This window comes from Eschrichtius robustus, chromosome 3, assembly GCF_028021215.1.
Source record: "Eschrichtius robustus isolate mEscRob2 chromosome 3, mEscRob2.pri, whole genome shotgun sequence".
Lineage (NCBI taxonomy): Eukaryota > Metazoa > Chordata > Mammalia > Artiodactyla > Eschrichtiidae > Eschrichtius > Eschrichtius robustus.
This window is the reverse complement of record NC_090826.1, coordinates 132,014,596-132,028,133: the sequence shown is the minus strand read 5'-3', so window position 1 is coordinate 132,028,133 and position 13,538 is coordinate 132,014,596. Positions and strand designations below refer to the sequence as shown.

General features: G+C 37.7%; 1 protein-coding gene across 5 annotated transcripts in view; it reads right to left on the bottom strand.

Annotated features, from left to right (window-relative positions):
* Positions 1–13,538, bottom strand: part of RABGAP1L (RAB GTPase activating protein 1 like) — a 665,825-nt gene that overhangs the window by 118,450 nt on the left and 533,837 nt on the right. For all 5 annotated transcript variants that reach the window (XM_068541282.1, XM_068541284.1, XM_068541285.1 and 2 more), the window contains one exon: positions 13,215–13,343. In XM_068541282.1, coding sequence (XP_068397383.1) covers positions 13,215–13,343 — 129 coding nt within the window. The remainder of the gene's footprint in view (positions 1–13,214; positions 13,344–13,538) is intronic.

Sequence of the window (13,538 nt, the reverse complement as noted above, 5' to 3'; positions counted from 1 at the left end):
TTGTGCACCTTTTGACAGCAGCAAATATCTCTGGGCATTAGAGGCAAGTTCTGTCTCATACGGCAGTTTTCCTGACAAACGCTGTACTCTACTGGTGGATCCTAATGGGGGAAAGTAGTTTCCTCATTTTCTTTTGTCTTCCTTCGTTTTTCAATGGCATTTCCCTCACAATACTGAGAATATATTATGCAATCTCCTCTCTGGTGTCCATTCCCCACTCCCCAGATCCTGGATCCATTTAAAACAAAGTCATTACAGTTTGGATCTTGTGATAATACACTGACTACAGGTCTGATTATTATATAAGAAATAAAGTTTTACCCTTCTCTCTAGCTGTGAAACTAGTTCTTTTTTAGTTACCCCTGAGACCATCTACGCATGGCCCACCATGAAAAATTTACATTAAGATGAGTTTAACTACATCATCCACATTAAGAGTCTAAAGTTACATCTGTTGGGATAAAATGACTACAGCTGAACCCTGAGATGAATTAAAACAAAAACAGACCAACTAGGTCCTAAGAAAGCGTCTGCCTACAGCAAAGCATTGAATAGCTAGGTTGGTATCTTGTGGCAAACTTTCATTTGTTTCTACCATATTTTCATTGCTCAGTGTCAGAGTGTCAGACTGTCCTTTCTTTAAAAGAGGGTGAACTCATCCTATCAGAAAAAAAAAATGTGGGACATTTATCTTGAGAGATCAATTTCAATAGTCAACCTTAACTTCCTAACCAGAATATGTGAATCTAAAGGTCAGCTGCTGCTCTACTTTGGCCAAAGAAGTAGGTATTTTAGGGGATTCAGATTTGTCTCTAAATCTTTGATTGCAATATTCTTATGTGCTATTGTCTTAAGAAGGTGTTCATGTTCATTTTGGCAAATGTATTCTTCACTTCCCCCAGTGATTTATGTCATCTGAACCTTTTTAATCAATAATGTTTGATAGAAAACACATAGCACAATGGAAATAAACCAAAATATGTTGAAAATAAAACAGTTAAATAATATTTATTTCAAATCCCCTTTAAATTCTTGATAGCTATGAGGTAGAAAACCTTAAAAATTTTAAGTTTCCTCTGAACTCTGGAAACCTAACTGTCTCATGTATGATAAAATCAGTATCACAGGCTGGATTTTCTTTGTAACCAGAGTACCTCTACTCGAGTTTTATTAAGAATTCATAAGCAACTATTGCTTCTGCTATCAGGGAACCCAAACTGATGATGGTTCACTCACTCACTTGCATTGTGAAAAAAGTTGTTTTTTTTTTTTTTGCCAATTGAAGAAGCAATACCAGTAAAAGAAACTGTATAAAAGGATATTATTAAATAAAGAGTATCAATAAATGAAAGTAAGTATATTAAATGGAAAGGAAGTCTCCTTTCCACATCAAACTCTCAGCCTTCTCATCAGAAACTAAGTTAACGTGGGGGGGTTGTTTGTTTGTTTTTATGTACTGAAACATAAATTTGCCATGCATGTGTGTGGTAGATCGTTACAGGAAAGGCTCCTAATCAGTCATGTCTCCTGGCATCATTTTCCCTGTATATCCACTCTAACATTGACTCTCCATGTGATTTGCTTTGGTCAATGTGACAATGACAAATGTAACACAAGCAGAAGCTTGATAAGTGCTTATGCCATTGGGTCTTGCCTCCTTGGAAACCTGAGACCACAAGGCTGAGAAGCAGCCAAGGATGAAAAAACATGTGGAAAGGCAGATCCTACCCTGAGTTGTCCCACCAGCTGAATGCTACCACATGAATGAATCCAGAGACAACAGCAGAAGAACCACCCAGCTGACTCACAGAATTGTGAGAAATATTGTTGTTGTAAGCCAGTAAGTTTGGGGATGGTTTGCTATCAGCAATAGATAACTCATACAGTATGCAAGCACAAACAGGCAGATATATTGTTGACATTCCTTGATTTCGGTTTATGAAGAATAAAATATAATTGATAATTATGAGATACATAAAGAGAATGATACATAAAGAGAAAGACTTTGCTATGAGCTGAACTGTATGCCCCCAAAATTTATATGTTGAAGCCCTAACTCCCAGTACTGGTATCCTTATAAGAAGAGGAGATTAGACACAGATAACACAGGCAGCAGGATGACCATGTGAGGACACAGTGAGAAGACGGCCATCTCCAAGACAAGGAGAGAGGCCTCAAAAGAAACCAAACTGCTGATACCTTGATCTTGAACTTCTAGCTTCCAGAACAGTGAGAAAATAAATTTCTGCTGTTTAAGCCACACAGTCTGTGGTATTTTATTGCAGCAGCCCTAACAAACTACCACAGACATGAAACTGGGGGCAGACATGAGACTCAGGAAAAAAAAAAAAAAAAAGTACTGCCTGTTTAGGAACCAACTTAGTGAGAAACTTCAATATGTAGTAAGAGCTGGTAGGAAGTACAGTGACCCTAAGGGCAAGGGATAACAGAGGATAACGCAGTGCCTGGAAAAGAGGATGAATGAAACGCTGCATAGAACACACTGATAGAGGCACTGAGCCTGCGCCAAACTGAATAACTGAAGCCTCCCCTGACCTGAGTGACACAACAGAACACGAACCTTTACCACCTCTTCATGTGGTTTGTATGCCAGTATTCCCTCACATAATAACAATGATACTAGTGATGATGACGATGATGGTGACGGTGATAAAACCATTTGAACTACATATTACAGAGATTTGGATAGATTACAGGCATAGAAAAGGAACAGGCTAGACATTACAGATGAAACAAATCGCTCCCTCCCACACGTGGCAGCAATAAAAAGTCCCCAAGACAGAGGAATTGATAATAAGAATGGAGTGCCCATCTAATCACAACTATCAACTACAGCAAGGAATATAATTTTCCCCTCAGCAGTCTGTCTGCCTTTAGGCAGAGCTTCAGAAAGCTTGACAAACAGTTGGAGATATGTGAATAACACTTAAAAATCTTCACTATCTTTTTTGAGTTGCTATTCTCATTTACATGTTACTTCCACCATTTCAAAAGAAAAGGATTTTTCATGGTTGACGGGGGAGGGGGAGAAAAAGGCTGAATAGCAAAATAAGTAAGTTCTCCAGAGTACTAATGAGACTCGGTCATTTCCCAGCTAAATGCTAAATGGATCCATGAGCTTGTGAAACAAGAACATGAGTAACTAAGTAAATATAATATGATTATACTTTATTCGCCCCAGAGAAGAGGCACTGGCATCTGACATAGCTGTGGCTGAAGTGTCTGAAATACCCCCAAGATCCAAAGGCCCAGTCTTCCTAACCTAACCTATTTTAAACACCTAAGGTGTTTAAATTTATTAAAAGTAAATTTAAATTTAATTAATTAAATTTAACTTTAAATTTAAAAAAAAGTTAAATTACTTCCAATGAGCAGCAACAGGGGCACAGAGAAACACATTTATTTTCTTGTCTAAATCAGATCCCCAAACACAAACTGTGAAGCACACTTTAAATATAATCTTAACATGAATCCAAGTAGTAAAAAAAAAAAAAAAATTCAAAGAGATGTGGCTCTTATTGTAAATAGCCGTGGAAAAATTATGTATTACCTCTGCTTCCAAAGAACGAAGACGAGTTCTAACTTTATTCTCCAACACAGATAAACATAAATCATAACAACTGGATAAGAGGTAACTGGCAAAACACTGCAGAAGGTTATATGAAATATGGAAATTCCCACTTAAGAGCATAACCGTCTGTCTTACTGTCTTTAGAAGACTGCTGAGAGTGAATTAGCTGCAGGGAAAACGAATAAAGTTTGAGAGGAGAGGAACCACTAGTTGAAACAGCAGTTCTGAAGTGTCCTTTTCTGTTGTTAATGTATGTGGAGAGCTCTGTACCAACGACACTGTACCAAGTTTGGGATGCAAGTAAGGGCATATGCTTTATTCTTATGATTTATTATTTCTTTTTCTGAAAAAAAGAGATGCCCATATAAAAATCAATTTTTATATCCATTTGTCTTATTTTTCTTTGGAGTAGGACAATTTAATGACTTATATAGATCGGCTCATGATACAATATCCAGGTTCACCCATCAAGTTAATTTTAAAATGTTTCTATGGCTTTCTCCTTAATAAACTGAAAGAAAATGACTGGCAGAAGCAGGTACGATGGTAGAAGAAAACAGCAGAAGTAATAAAGGATACAAATGCATTCCAGATGACTGGGAACAGCCAGAAAAGCAGAGTTTTCTGAATGTGGAGGGTGCCTGAGGCCTGGGCACCCAGAGCTCTGCCCTGTTTTCTCCACCTGTTATAAACTGCTTCAGAGCATGTCTAACATTTACGTGTTTTCTGCTCATTCCCACAATGCATGATTTGTGACAGGCAAGATCAAATTGTATTAATCCCTGTTTGGGGGAAAACAATGCCCCAAATCTCAGACACACTGAGGGTTATCAATGTTAACAGAAGCCTCAGAGGAAAAATGAAGCAACTGTTTCGATATAAAAACTACTTCATTATCAGTTTGTTAATTATCACATCCCTGTAGCCTATAACAAAATTAACATTTGCCTGGGAGAAGATTATGACACTCTAAACCAAATATTCCAAACTATGGTTGTCAATGTGCAGAGGTCTTTATAGGAAAGGAACATGAAATGTGGTTCCATTAAAAATGAACCCTTTCCACGGTGCACATAAGGGCACATATTTTAGATTCACAGAGTCAACAAAAGCCTCTGTGTGGTCTCATTGCTAATTCAAAAAAAGCCTCTATTTGGGAGATTACATTCTTGTTTATACATAGCAACAATAGCCAGAAAGAAATAGCAAACAGCATGAAGAAATTAGAGGTAAATTGCTCTGAATAAAATGTTCTTTATAGTTTTGCTCTAGTGTGAAAGTTATTTTCAAACAGTTAAATTCAAATCCCTGGTTACAAGTATGGAGGTCTGAGAGAGAAAAATATTAAATCTCTAGATAAACGAATTTACCTCTATCCCATTAAAAGCATGACTTGTGAGAGGCAAGATCAAATTGTATTAATCCACTTTGGGAGAGTGGATAATTGTCTGTCACAATACATAGATAACTGAGCTGGAGCAGAGCTTAGAGTTTTCTGAGGCAGGTAGTTACCATGGTAACACATAGTCAATGATGGCCTCCTCTCTAGCATGGGTTAGGAAGACAATTTTGGTGTGAAAGAAGATGCTAGGGCAGGACTTTGTTTTTAGCCGCTAGGGCCCTCCTCTTCCTCTTATTTCCCTTACTCTTACTGCCTCTGCCATCTTTGTTTATTCCTCCTACAATGCATTTCAAATCTCTATGATTAGAGTAAAATGGTAGTGATGGTGGTAATGTCATTAGGACAGAGAGAAGCAAATCACAGGAACTCGCCATAGATGGCAAAATAGCAAATGGCCTGATTTTGCTGCCACTAAGTAACCTGAGCTACCAACTGAAAATTTTGAACACAGGTCAGTGTTATCTTCTAATGTCACTAAGTTGTCCTTAAAATATAAATGGTTTTGAAGAAAAGATGTATTTCTCTTGGGTAATCACCAACAAGTCATTTAGTGTTCCCCTCCACCGTTCTCTGTGTTCTTAGAGTTCAATCCTTGGTACCTCTCCCTCACCCCCTTGTCCTGCAGTCTCTCAATCCCTATCTGTCTTCGCTTTCTCGTCTACTAGTTCCATTCCACTATCTATCATGTCAACCACTCTCCTGCTACTAGCCTCATCTCCCTGACCCTGTAGCGTGCTGGGGTTAGCAACTACCAGTCCAAAAGAAGTGACTTAATATTCGCAAAGTGTGTGCCACTTGTTAAGTCACTGGTACCTTGAAATTGGCCATATTTTACCTGGAAATTGGCAAAAGCTACAAATCAGAGATTCCCCCTTTACTCCTCCCTCTCGTATCCCCAAGGTCTGGTTTATTAGTGCACCACCGCCCTGGTCCCACTGCCCTTCCTTTGTCTCATGCTGGCAAACCTCAACTATAGATGAAAGTAACTGCTTTATTCATGTATACATTTGGATTGCTGGGTATTTCTAGAGAAACTCCCAAAACATTGCACATTTTTGCCACTATGAATTCATGATCTCCAACAATTCAGCCCAACAATTCTTTTGTGTTTTCCCAGTTAGTTCTTCCATTCTTTGCAATATCTAAAAGTTTGTCCATGTTCTTTGAATCTCTAGCTCCACTACGTTCCCTTAGTTCTAGGTCCTGCTTAATAGAAATAAGAGAAACCTTCAAATGGAATATTCTCAATTTCTTTCCTCCTCACCTTACCTTACCTTACTTAACCTGCACATTTGTCTTTATCCCCATCTATTCCTTGCTCATTCCCTCCTGCTGTAATGGAAGAAAAGTACATTCTTTAGAGTCTAATCCTTTATCTCCTCTGAGGTCTGTCTCTGTTGATATATTCCAATTTCTTTATTGAATCTTCAACTTTCCTCTTGTGGGTCTTTCCTTCTTATTTGAAGAGGGATGGTCTGGCTGGCCCTTGGATATCAACCCTCATCATTCCTTGAGCCATCTCCTAGTTTCTTAAACATACCATACTCCCTCCCACCCCACAGTGTTTACACAGGCTTCCTTCAGTCTGAAATGCCTTATAATCTCAGTGCAAGAAAGCTTTTCCTAAACCATTGAGTCAGTCAGGTTCCTTTGCTCTTTGTTCTTCATATATCTTTATTATATCTCTTCTGAGCATTTGTCTCACTTTGTAATTATACATTTATTAAGGCAATTATATAATTAACATCTTCTGCACGATATAAACTCCATGAGTTCTGGGAGTGTATGTGCTTTTGCTCAACCGTGTGTTTCCTGGGCCTGGCACAGTGCCTGGCATACAGTAGGTACTCAATGAAGAAATTGACTCACTGAGCGATATTTAAGCGTTTAAAGCCATCTTTCCCATCCTCCAAAAATTCATCTCAACCTCATGTCTACTTATCTCTCTCTCTCGTGTACTTACTCTTTGGCTTGCTGGCTGTTTCTTCCATCCTCCATCGTCTCCCCACACTAACCTCCTTAGAAGAGTTGTCTCATCTTCCTTTGTCCATTTACTCACCTCCTATTTATTCCTTGCATCATTGGCTTTTATACGTCATCACTCCACTGAAACTGCTGTCACTAAGACCACAAAGGAACCTCTTTCATTAACTGTTGCACGATGTCCACTTCTACTCTCAGTACCTTATGAGACCTCTAAACATCATTGACATTGTTCAACTTCTTCCTTCTTGAAAATATACCTTTTCCCTTAGCTTTCACACTTCACACTATTCTGGGTTTCGTCCTGCCTTTTCAGTCTCCCTAGCTGCTGTTCCTCAGCCCATCTTTTATATGTTAATGAACCTACCCTCAACCCTTCTCTCTGCTCCTCTGAAAATTCACCCACTCCCATGGTTCAAATACTGATGGCATCCAAATGCCTACTTTTAGCTCAGATCTGATTTCCATTCCATATCCACCTGCTGATTGGATATTTTCACGTACTTGGATATGAGACTGTAGATATACACCACAAACTTAAACATGTCCAACACTTAACTCGTTATCTTTTATCCTTGCAATTTGTTCTCCTTTGTGTGTTCCCCTTCATAGAGTGACTACTACCAAGTTGCCTAAATGAGAATCCTGAGCGTCATTACGGCTCTCTCTCTCTCTGCCCTAATGCTCTCATTTAATCACTAAGATCTGTTGATTCTATCTCTTGAATATTTCTGGAATCTGTCCACATCTCTTTAGCCCATAACAATAGTCTGGTCACTTCTCAACTGGATTACTGCAACCACCCCTGAATTGGTCTGTTACCAATATCTAATCTTATCCATTTTAATCTATTCTCCACACACCAGCCAGAACAGCCTTTCTAAAACATAAATCTGATCATTTCTGTCTCCTCTTTAAAAACCCACAATACTTCTCCCCCTGTCCGAGGATAAAATCCAAGTTGATTACCGTTGGATTAATTACAGGCTTACATGGCTCTGTACCAGCTGTTTGGCTCCTGCTTACCTCTCTAAGTCTTCTATCTACTCCCCTCATTCCCTCCGTCCTTGAACCCTATTCTCCAGTCATGAACTGCGCTTAAGTCTTGGACAGCTCCATCGTTTCTCACCTCTGGGCCTCTGCATACTCTCTGCATGGAACTTCCTTCCCCCTTCCTCCATATACTCCTTAATTCCTGCTAATCCTTCAGGTCTCATCTTAAATCTTACTTCCTCTGAGAAGTCTTCTTGCATAGTTCCTGGCACATAGTAGATACTCAATAAATGACCTTTCTTTCCTAATTCCCTTGTTTTAGTTTAATGTCAGATTTTGCAGTTTTAATATTGTTCAAGTTATTTTACTAATAAAATACAAACAAAAGAGCCTATTTCACTTTTTAAAACATTCTATTATGAAGATTTACCAATAGAATATTTTGAGTGATATGATGAACTTTTCTACTAATGAGGTTCATCATAACTGTGGCACTTGTAACACTGTTCCAAATAAAAATCAACTTAAAAAAAAAAAAAAAAAAAAAAAGACTTGCTTCCCAGCTTTTGGAGAATAATTCTCAGAAAAGTTTGACATGGCCATAGAATTAATGTATATATATCTATATATATATCTATATATATCTATATAGATATATATATAGTACTCTAAATTATGTTATAGATGTTTTACTCTTCTAATTCATCTCTTTATTTTTATCAGAGCAGTGCCCACTAAATGATGTTTAAAAGAGCCAAATTTTTAATATTTCATCATCTACATACATGGCACCTATTTGAAACATAAGGAGGCATAACATATTGCATTAAATCACATACAGTGTCTAATACCTGGCAGTTTTTGACCAACAAGAATGGTAATTTCATCAATTCAACCTAATACAATATAAGTGAGTGATATTGAATAAAATTATGTAAAAAAAAACAGATCAAGAAAAATTATAAAGGTTATATGTATATGCACTTGAATATATATAGGTATCACATTTATAAATTCTCATACTCTAAAGAAATATCAATTTTCTTAACAAGCTTAAGATGATCCCACAGCACAAAAGTTAATCTTTTTGAGTCACTGAGTTCCCTTTAAGAATCTAATAAAAGCTACATATTTTCTCACCAGGAAAAACAAAATGCTCAAACGCTTATATACAGAAATTCAAATTTCTAGTGACTCAGAGTCCATGAAGTCAAGATCCAAGTTTAAGAAGCTCTGCAATAGCAAAATTTTAAACTATAAGCTAACAACTGAATAACGATATTCAACAAAAGTTGCCTTCCTGTGAAAGTGCAGGATATTCATATATTAAGTAACCACATTATTTTTCAAAGTAAAGTCTGATGGGTGAATGTATTTTCTCATTTTAGCCTGGCTGGATCATAGGAACAGAAGGGATATCAGAATGATTTAAAGTCATGTTAGTAAATTAGAAAAAAATAAACACCAAAAAATATTCCTGATATTTAATGTCACACGGGTTTCAGAAGAATAAAGTTATTTACCCAATCCAATGTGCTTTATTAATAAATCCTGTTAACCACACACAGAGGTAACAATTTATTTTTTACCTGTTAACAGTTGCCTTTATTTTAAAACCAGTTTACTGAAATAACTGGGTCACCTAGTTCCTTAAAGTTAGAGGAAAGTGATTCATTTTCAAGGATAATTAAATGAGAACATGTCCATTCCAAGACTATACGACTGTACACAAATCCTATAAAAATAATTAAAATCCAAAAAAAAATGTATTACCTTTGACAGAAATTCTATTGTTAAACAGGCTGTGGATAAGAAATCATGATTTCCAACTTTTTTGCCTGTTCCATGCCTGTCGTCACCTTTGTCTGTGAATGCTTTAACATGCAGCCGTGGTCTGTAAGTCCACGATTTCCTAACATTTCCAGTTCCCAGCACATGCTGCTGTAATTATGGCACGATGACTCACATCCTTACCACACTCCCACTTTCATTATTCAGTGTAACACCTCATCCTCCACAGCCTCTCACGGGTTGCAGCATATCAGAATGGGGAAGGGGGAGGAGGGGCCGACAGCGGAACAGGCCTGAGTGCTTTTTCAAAACTGCAAGCTGCGGTGAAATCCATGTAGTGGGTTGTGACTAGCAGAGGGAAGGGTAGTAGTTTAAAATGGAATAGAATAAAATATACTAGAAGAAAAACATCAGAGTGCATCATACATTGTAAGCGTAAGTATCTCTTCAGGTGTAGGTGTGTGTGTGTGTGTGTGTGTGTGTGTGCGCGTGCGTGCGTGCGTATGTGCGTGCGCGTATGTTTAAGGTCTTGATATAAAAGCTATTTCAAAATGTAGGTCTTGGGGCTTCCCTGGTGGCGCAGTGGTTAAGAATCTGCCTGCCAATGCAGAGGTCACGGGTTCGAGCCCTGGTCTGGGAAGATCCCACATGCCGCGGAGCAACTAAGCCCGTGAGCCACAACTACTGAGCCTGCGCGGGTAGAGCCTGTGCTCCATAACAAGAGAAGCCACGACAATGAGAAGCCCGCACAGTGCGATGAAGAGTAGCCCCCGCTCGCCGCAACTAGAGAAAGCCCGCGCACAGAAACGAGACCCAACACAGCCAAAAATAAATAAATAAATAAATAAATTTATTAAAAAAAAAAAATGTAGATCTTGGTTTAAAAACAATCTTAAATTTTCATGTTGGAGATCTACGTTCTAGTCCCAGCACGATCCCTGAATACTGTACAATTTATGTCTTCCTTCTTTCAGTTAAACCTCACATCAGCCTCACGATCATGCTATAAATTAAAATGGTGTCCCTTGGGTACTGTTTTAAGTATCTAAGAGAAAGGTACTCTCCTTAGATAATACAAAAAAATGAAACAAAACACAAAACAAAATAACAACCCTATTATTACTTAAAAAAAAATTCCTATCTATCTGTTCATGCCCAAATAAATCACTCTGGTTGCACATAGCACTTTCATCCCAGGAACAATCCATTCAGATCATATTTTGAACTTGTCTTCTAACATTTTATGTTTCAGTGTCTGTCAGATCTCACGTTTCTGGCTTGACAATCGTTAGTTACCTCCATCCTCTGAGGAGCTTCATAAATTATATTGGGGAAAAAATCTTTCCCTGTATATTTCGTATTTTTAAGTCACTTTCCTGGGTTTTTTGTTCTCAGTTATTTTCCCACAGTTCTAGATTTCCCTTGAAAATATTTACCTATACCTCTTAACTCTCTACTCTTTTATTCTTAGAAATGCGTGCTGTCTTTTAATGGATCCCTACAGCACTGCCCCAAGTTATAGTACTTCTTTCTGACAGCTCTGGAACAATCAGCTGGCTGAAGCCTGTCTTTCAAACCTACTACCCACAAAATTCAATCAAAGGCACCATGACCACTGTGTTTTCAACGTCTACAGACAAATGTGGCTTATGCTTAGTCATCTGGCTTAGCCAAATAAAACAATCAGTCACAAAGCCTTTAAAAGTTTGCATTTCAGGATGAAGACTTCAGCAGTCTATCTTTCTTAATACCTTTGGAAAATGATCTCTTTGAATATAGAGTTCATTTGGAAGACAATGTAATCTTTTTCTCCTCAAGTTATTTACGTTCAGCATTGAGTTGTACTTTTGAAACATTTAGAATTTAGTTTAAAATAAAATTCAAAAACAATCTTACACCAGAAAAGTGTTACAGTGTGTATTGTGCTTAAGTGAAGTCTGTGTCAAAATACATTTTAAGAAATGAGCTTAATAAATCAATGGCTACTCTATCTTCTAATTGCTCAATCCCAAATCTGTGGAATCATTTTGACTCCTCTTTTCCTTTCACACCCATGTTTAATACATCATGAAATCCCGTTGGTTCTCTTTCAAAATATAACCAGGTTCCAACCACCTCCATCTCCAATCCATCTCTATCCCTACTATTATCACCCTGGTCAATCTATCATCATTTCTCAACAGGATTACTGCAAACCCCCTATCTGATCTCCCTACTTCTACTCTTACCTTCCTATCGTCTGTTCTCAACACAGTAGGCACTGTAATCCTCTAAAACCTCAGACAGATCTTATCACTCTTCTACTCAAAACCTTGTAAGGGCTCTTCACTTCACTCCAAGCAAAGCCTAAACCCTTATAGTGGCCTACATTTTTAGGCTCCTTGTGAGCTCTCTAGCTTCCTCTCCTATTGCCCTCATTTTCATTCACTTCATTCCAGCTACACTGGTCTTCTTGCTGTTCCTCAAACTCACATGGCATGAGCCAGCCCCAGGGCCTTTGAACTAGCTGTTGCCTCTGCTGAATTGCTCTTCTCCTAGACATCTCCATGACTAATTCATCTCCTTCACCTTCAGTGAGGTCTACTCTGACTACCTAACAACAACTATAACTTTCCTTCTCCCCATCAATCCAATCTTGCTTATTTTGCCCTACTTTTTCTTTTTTCATAGCTACTTATCACCTTCTAACATATTAAATATATTCTTTAGTATGTTAATTGTTTACTGTCTCTTTCCTTTGGCAAGAATGTAAAGTCCATAAGACCTGGGATCTTTGCTTTTTCAGAAAGCAAATTTACATTTTTGTCATGGTTAGGTAAGAAGATTCCCTAGTATATTCCAAAGGTCCAAGAATTTACATCAGTAAATTGGTTCCAATTTTTTTTTTTAAATGTGCTATCTCACCTTGATACCCCAATTCTCTAGATAGAGATTTCTATTTTAACTTATTTATAAAATTTGTTTATTTTTATCAGACATCTGATAAGGAGCAATGTATCCACAAACATTTGTCAGGTGTGGGATGGAAATGGGTAGATCAAGACAGAGCTTTCCAAGTCCCTTAGAGAAAGGAAAGCACGGCCTAAGCAGGCTTTTCTTGCTTGGTCCTAAATAATCTTAAAACAGATGGCAAAAGCTAAATACTAAGTCTGCTGCTATGGAAACCACTATCACAGCAACCCATTCTAGAGCCCCACCTATGAGATAAATGTTTGTCTTCCTCTTGTTACAACCTGAACCTGCTAACGTTCACTCTAAGTCCTACTAGAAGGTACAGCCACTATAGATACATATCAGCTTGACAAAAAAGTCTGAGAGAAACTAGGTCATACACCACATCACCTTAAACATAGTCAAAATCCAGCAACATACTGAGAAAGAGTTTTATATAATTTGCCATGTTATTCTGCATTCAAGTTCCACCTTTATTATCTATAAATTCATGTATCTTACCTTAATATTGCAAGCCTGCTCCATTAACCTTCTTGCATTTTCCTCTGCCCTGTATCTCTTTGGAAGCTGGACTCTGAAGAACTTTAAAGCACCTTCAAAATCAGCCTGCAGAAGATCTTCCTTTGAGGTCTAAAAAATAATCACCAAGAATCATCAATTACATTTTAACCTACGTTCAGAACGAATACATTGAAAAAGGAATTTCTATTTTCTTGAATGTACTTTTATAGCCAAGATCTAGGTGAGCTCCAAAAATTTTTAGGAAGAGATTTCTAACCTCTTTACTATAAGCTGAAATAAGTCACCATAAATCCTAGACGTGAC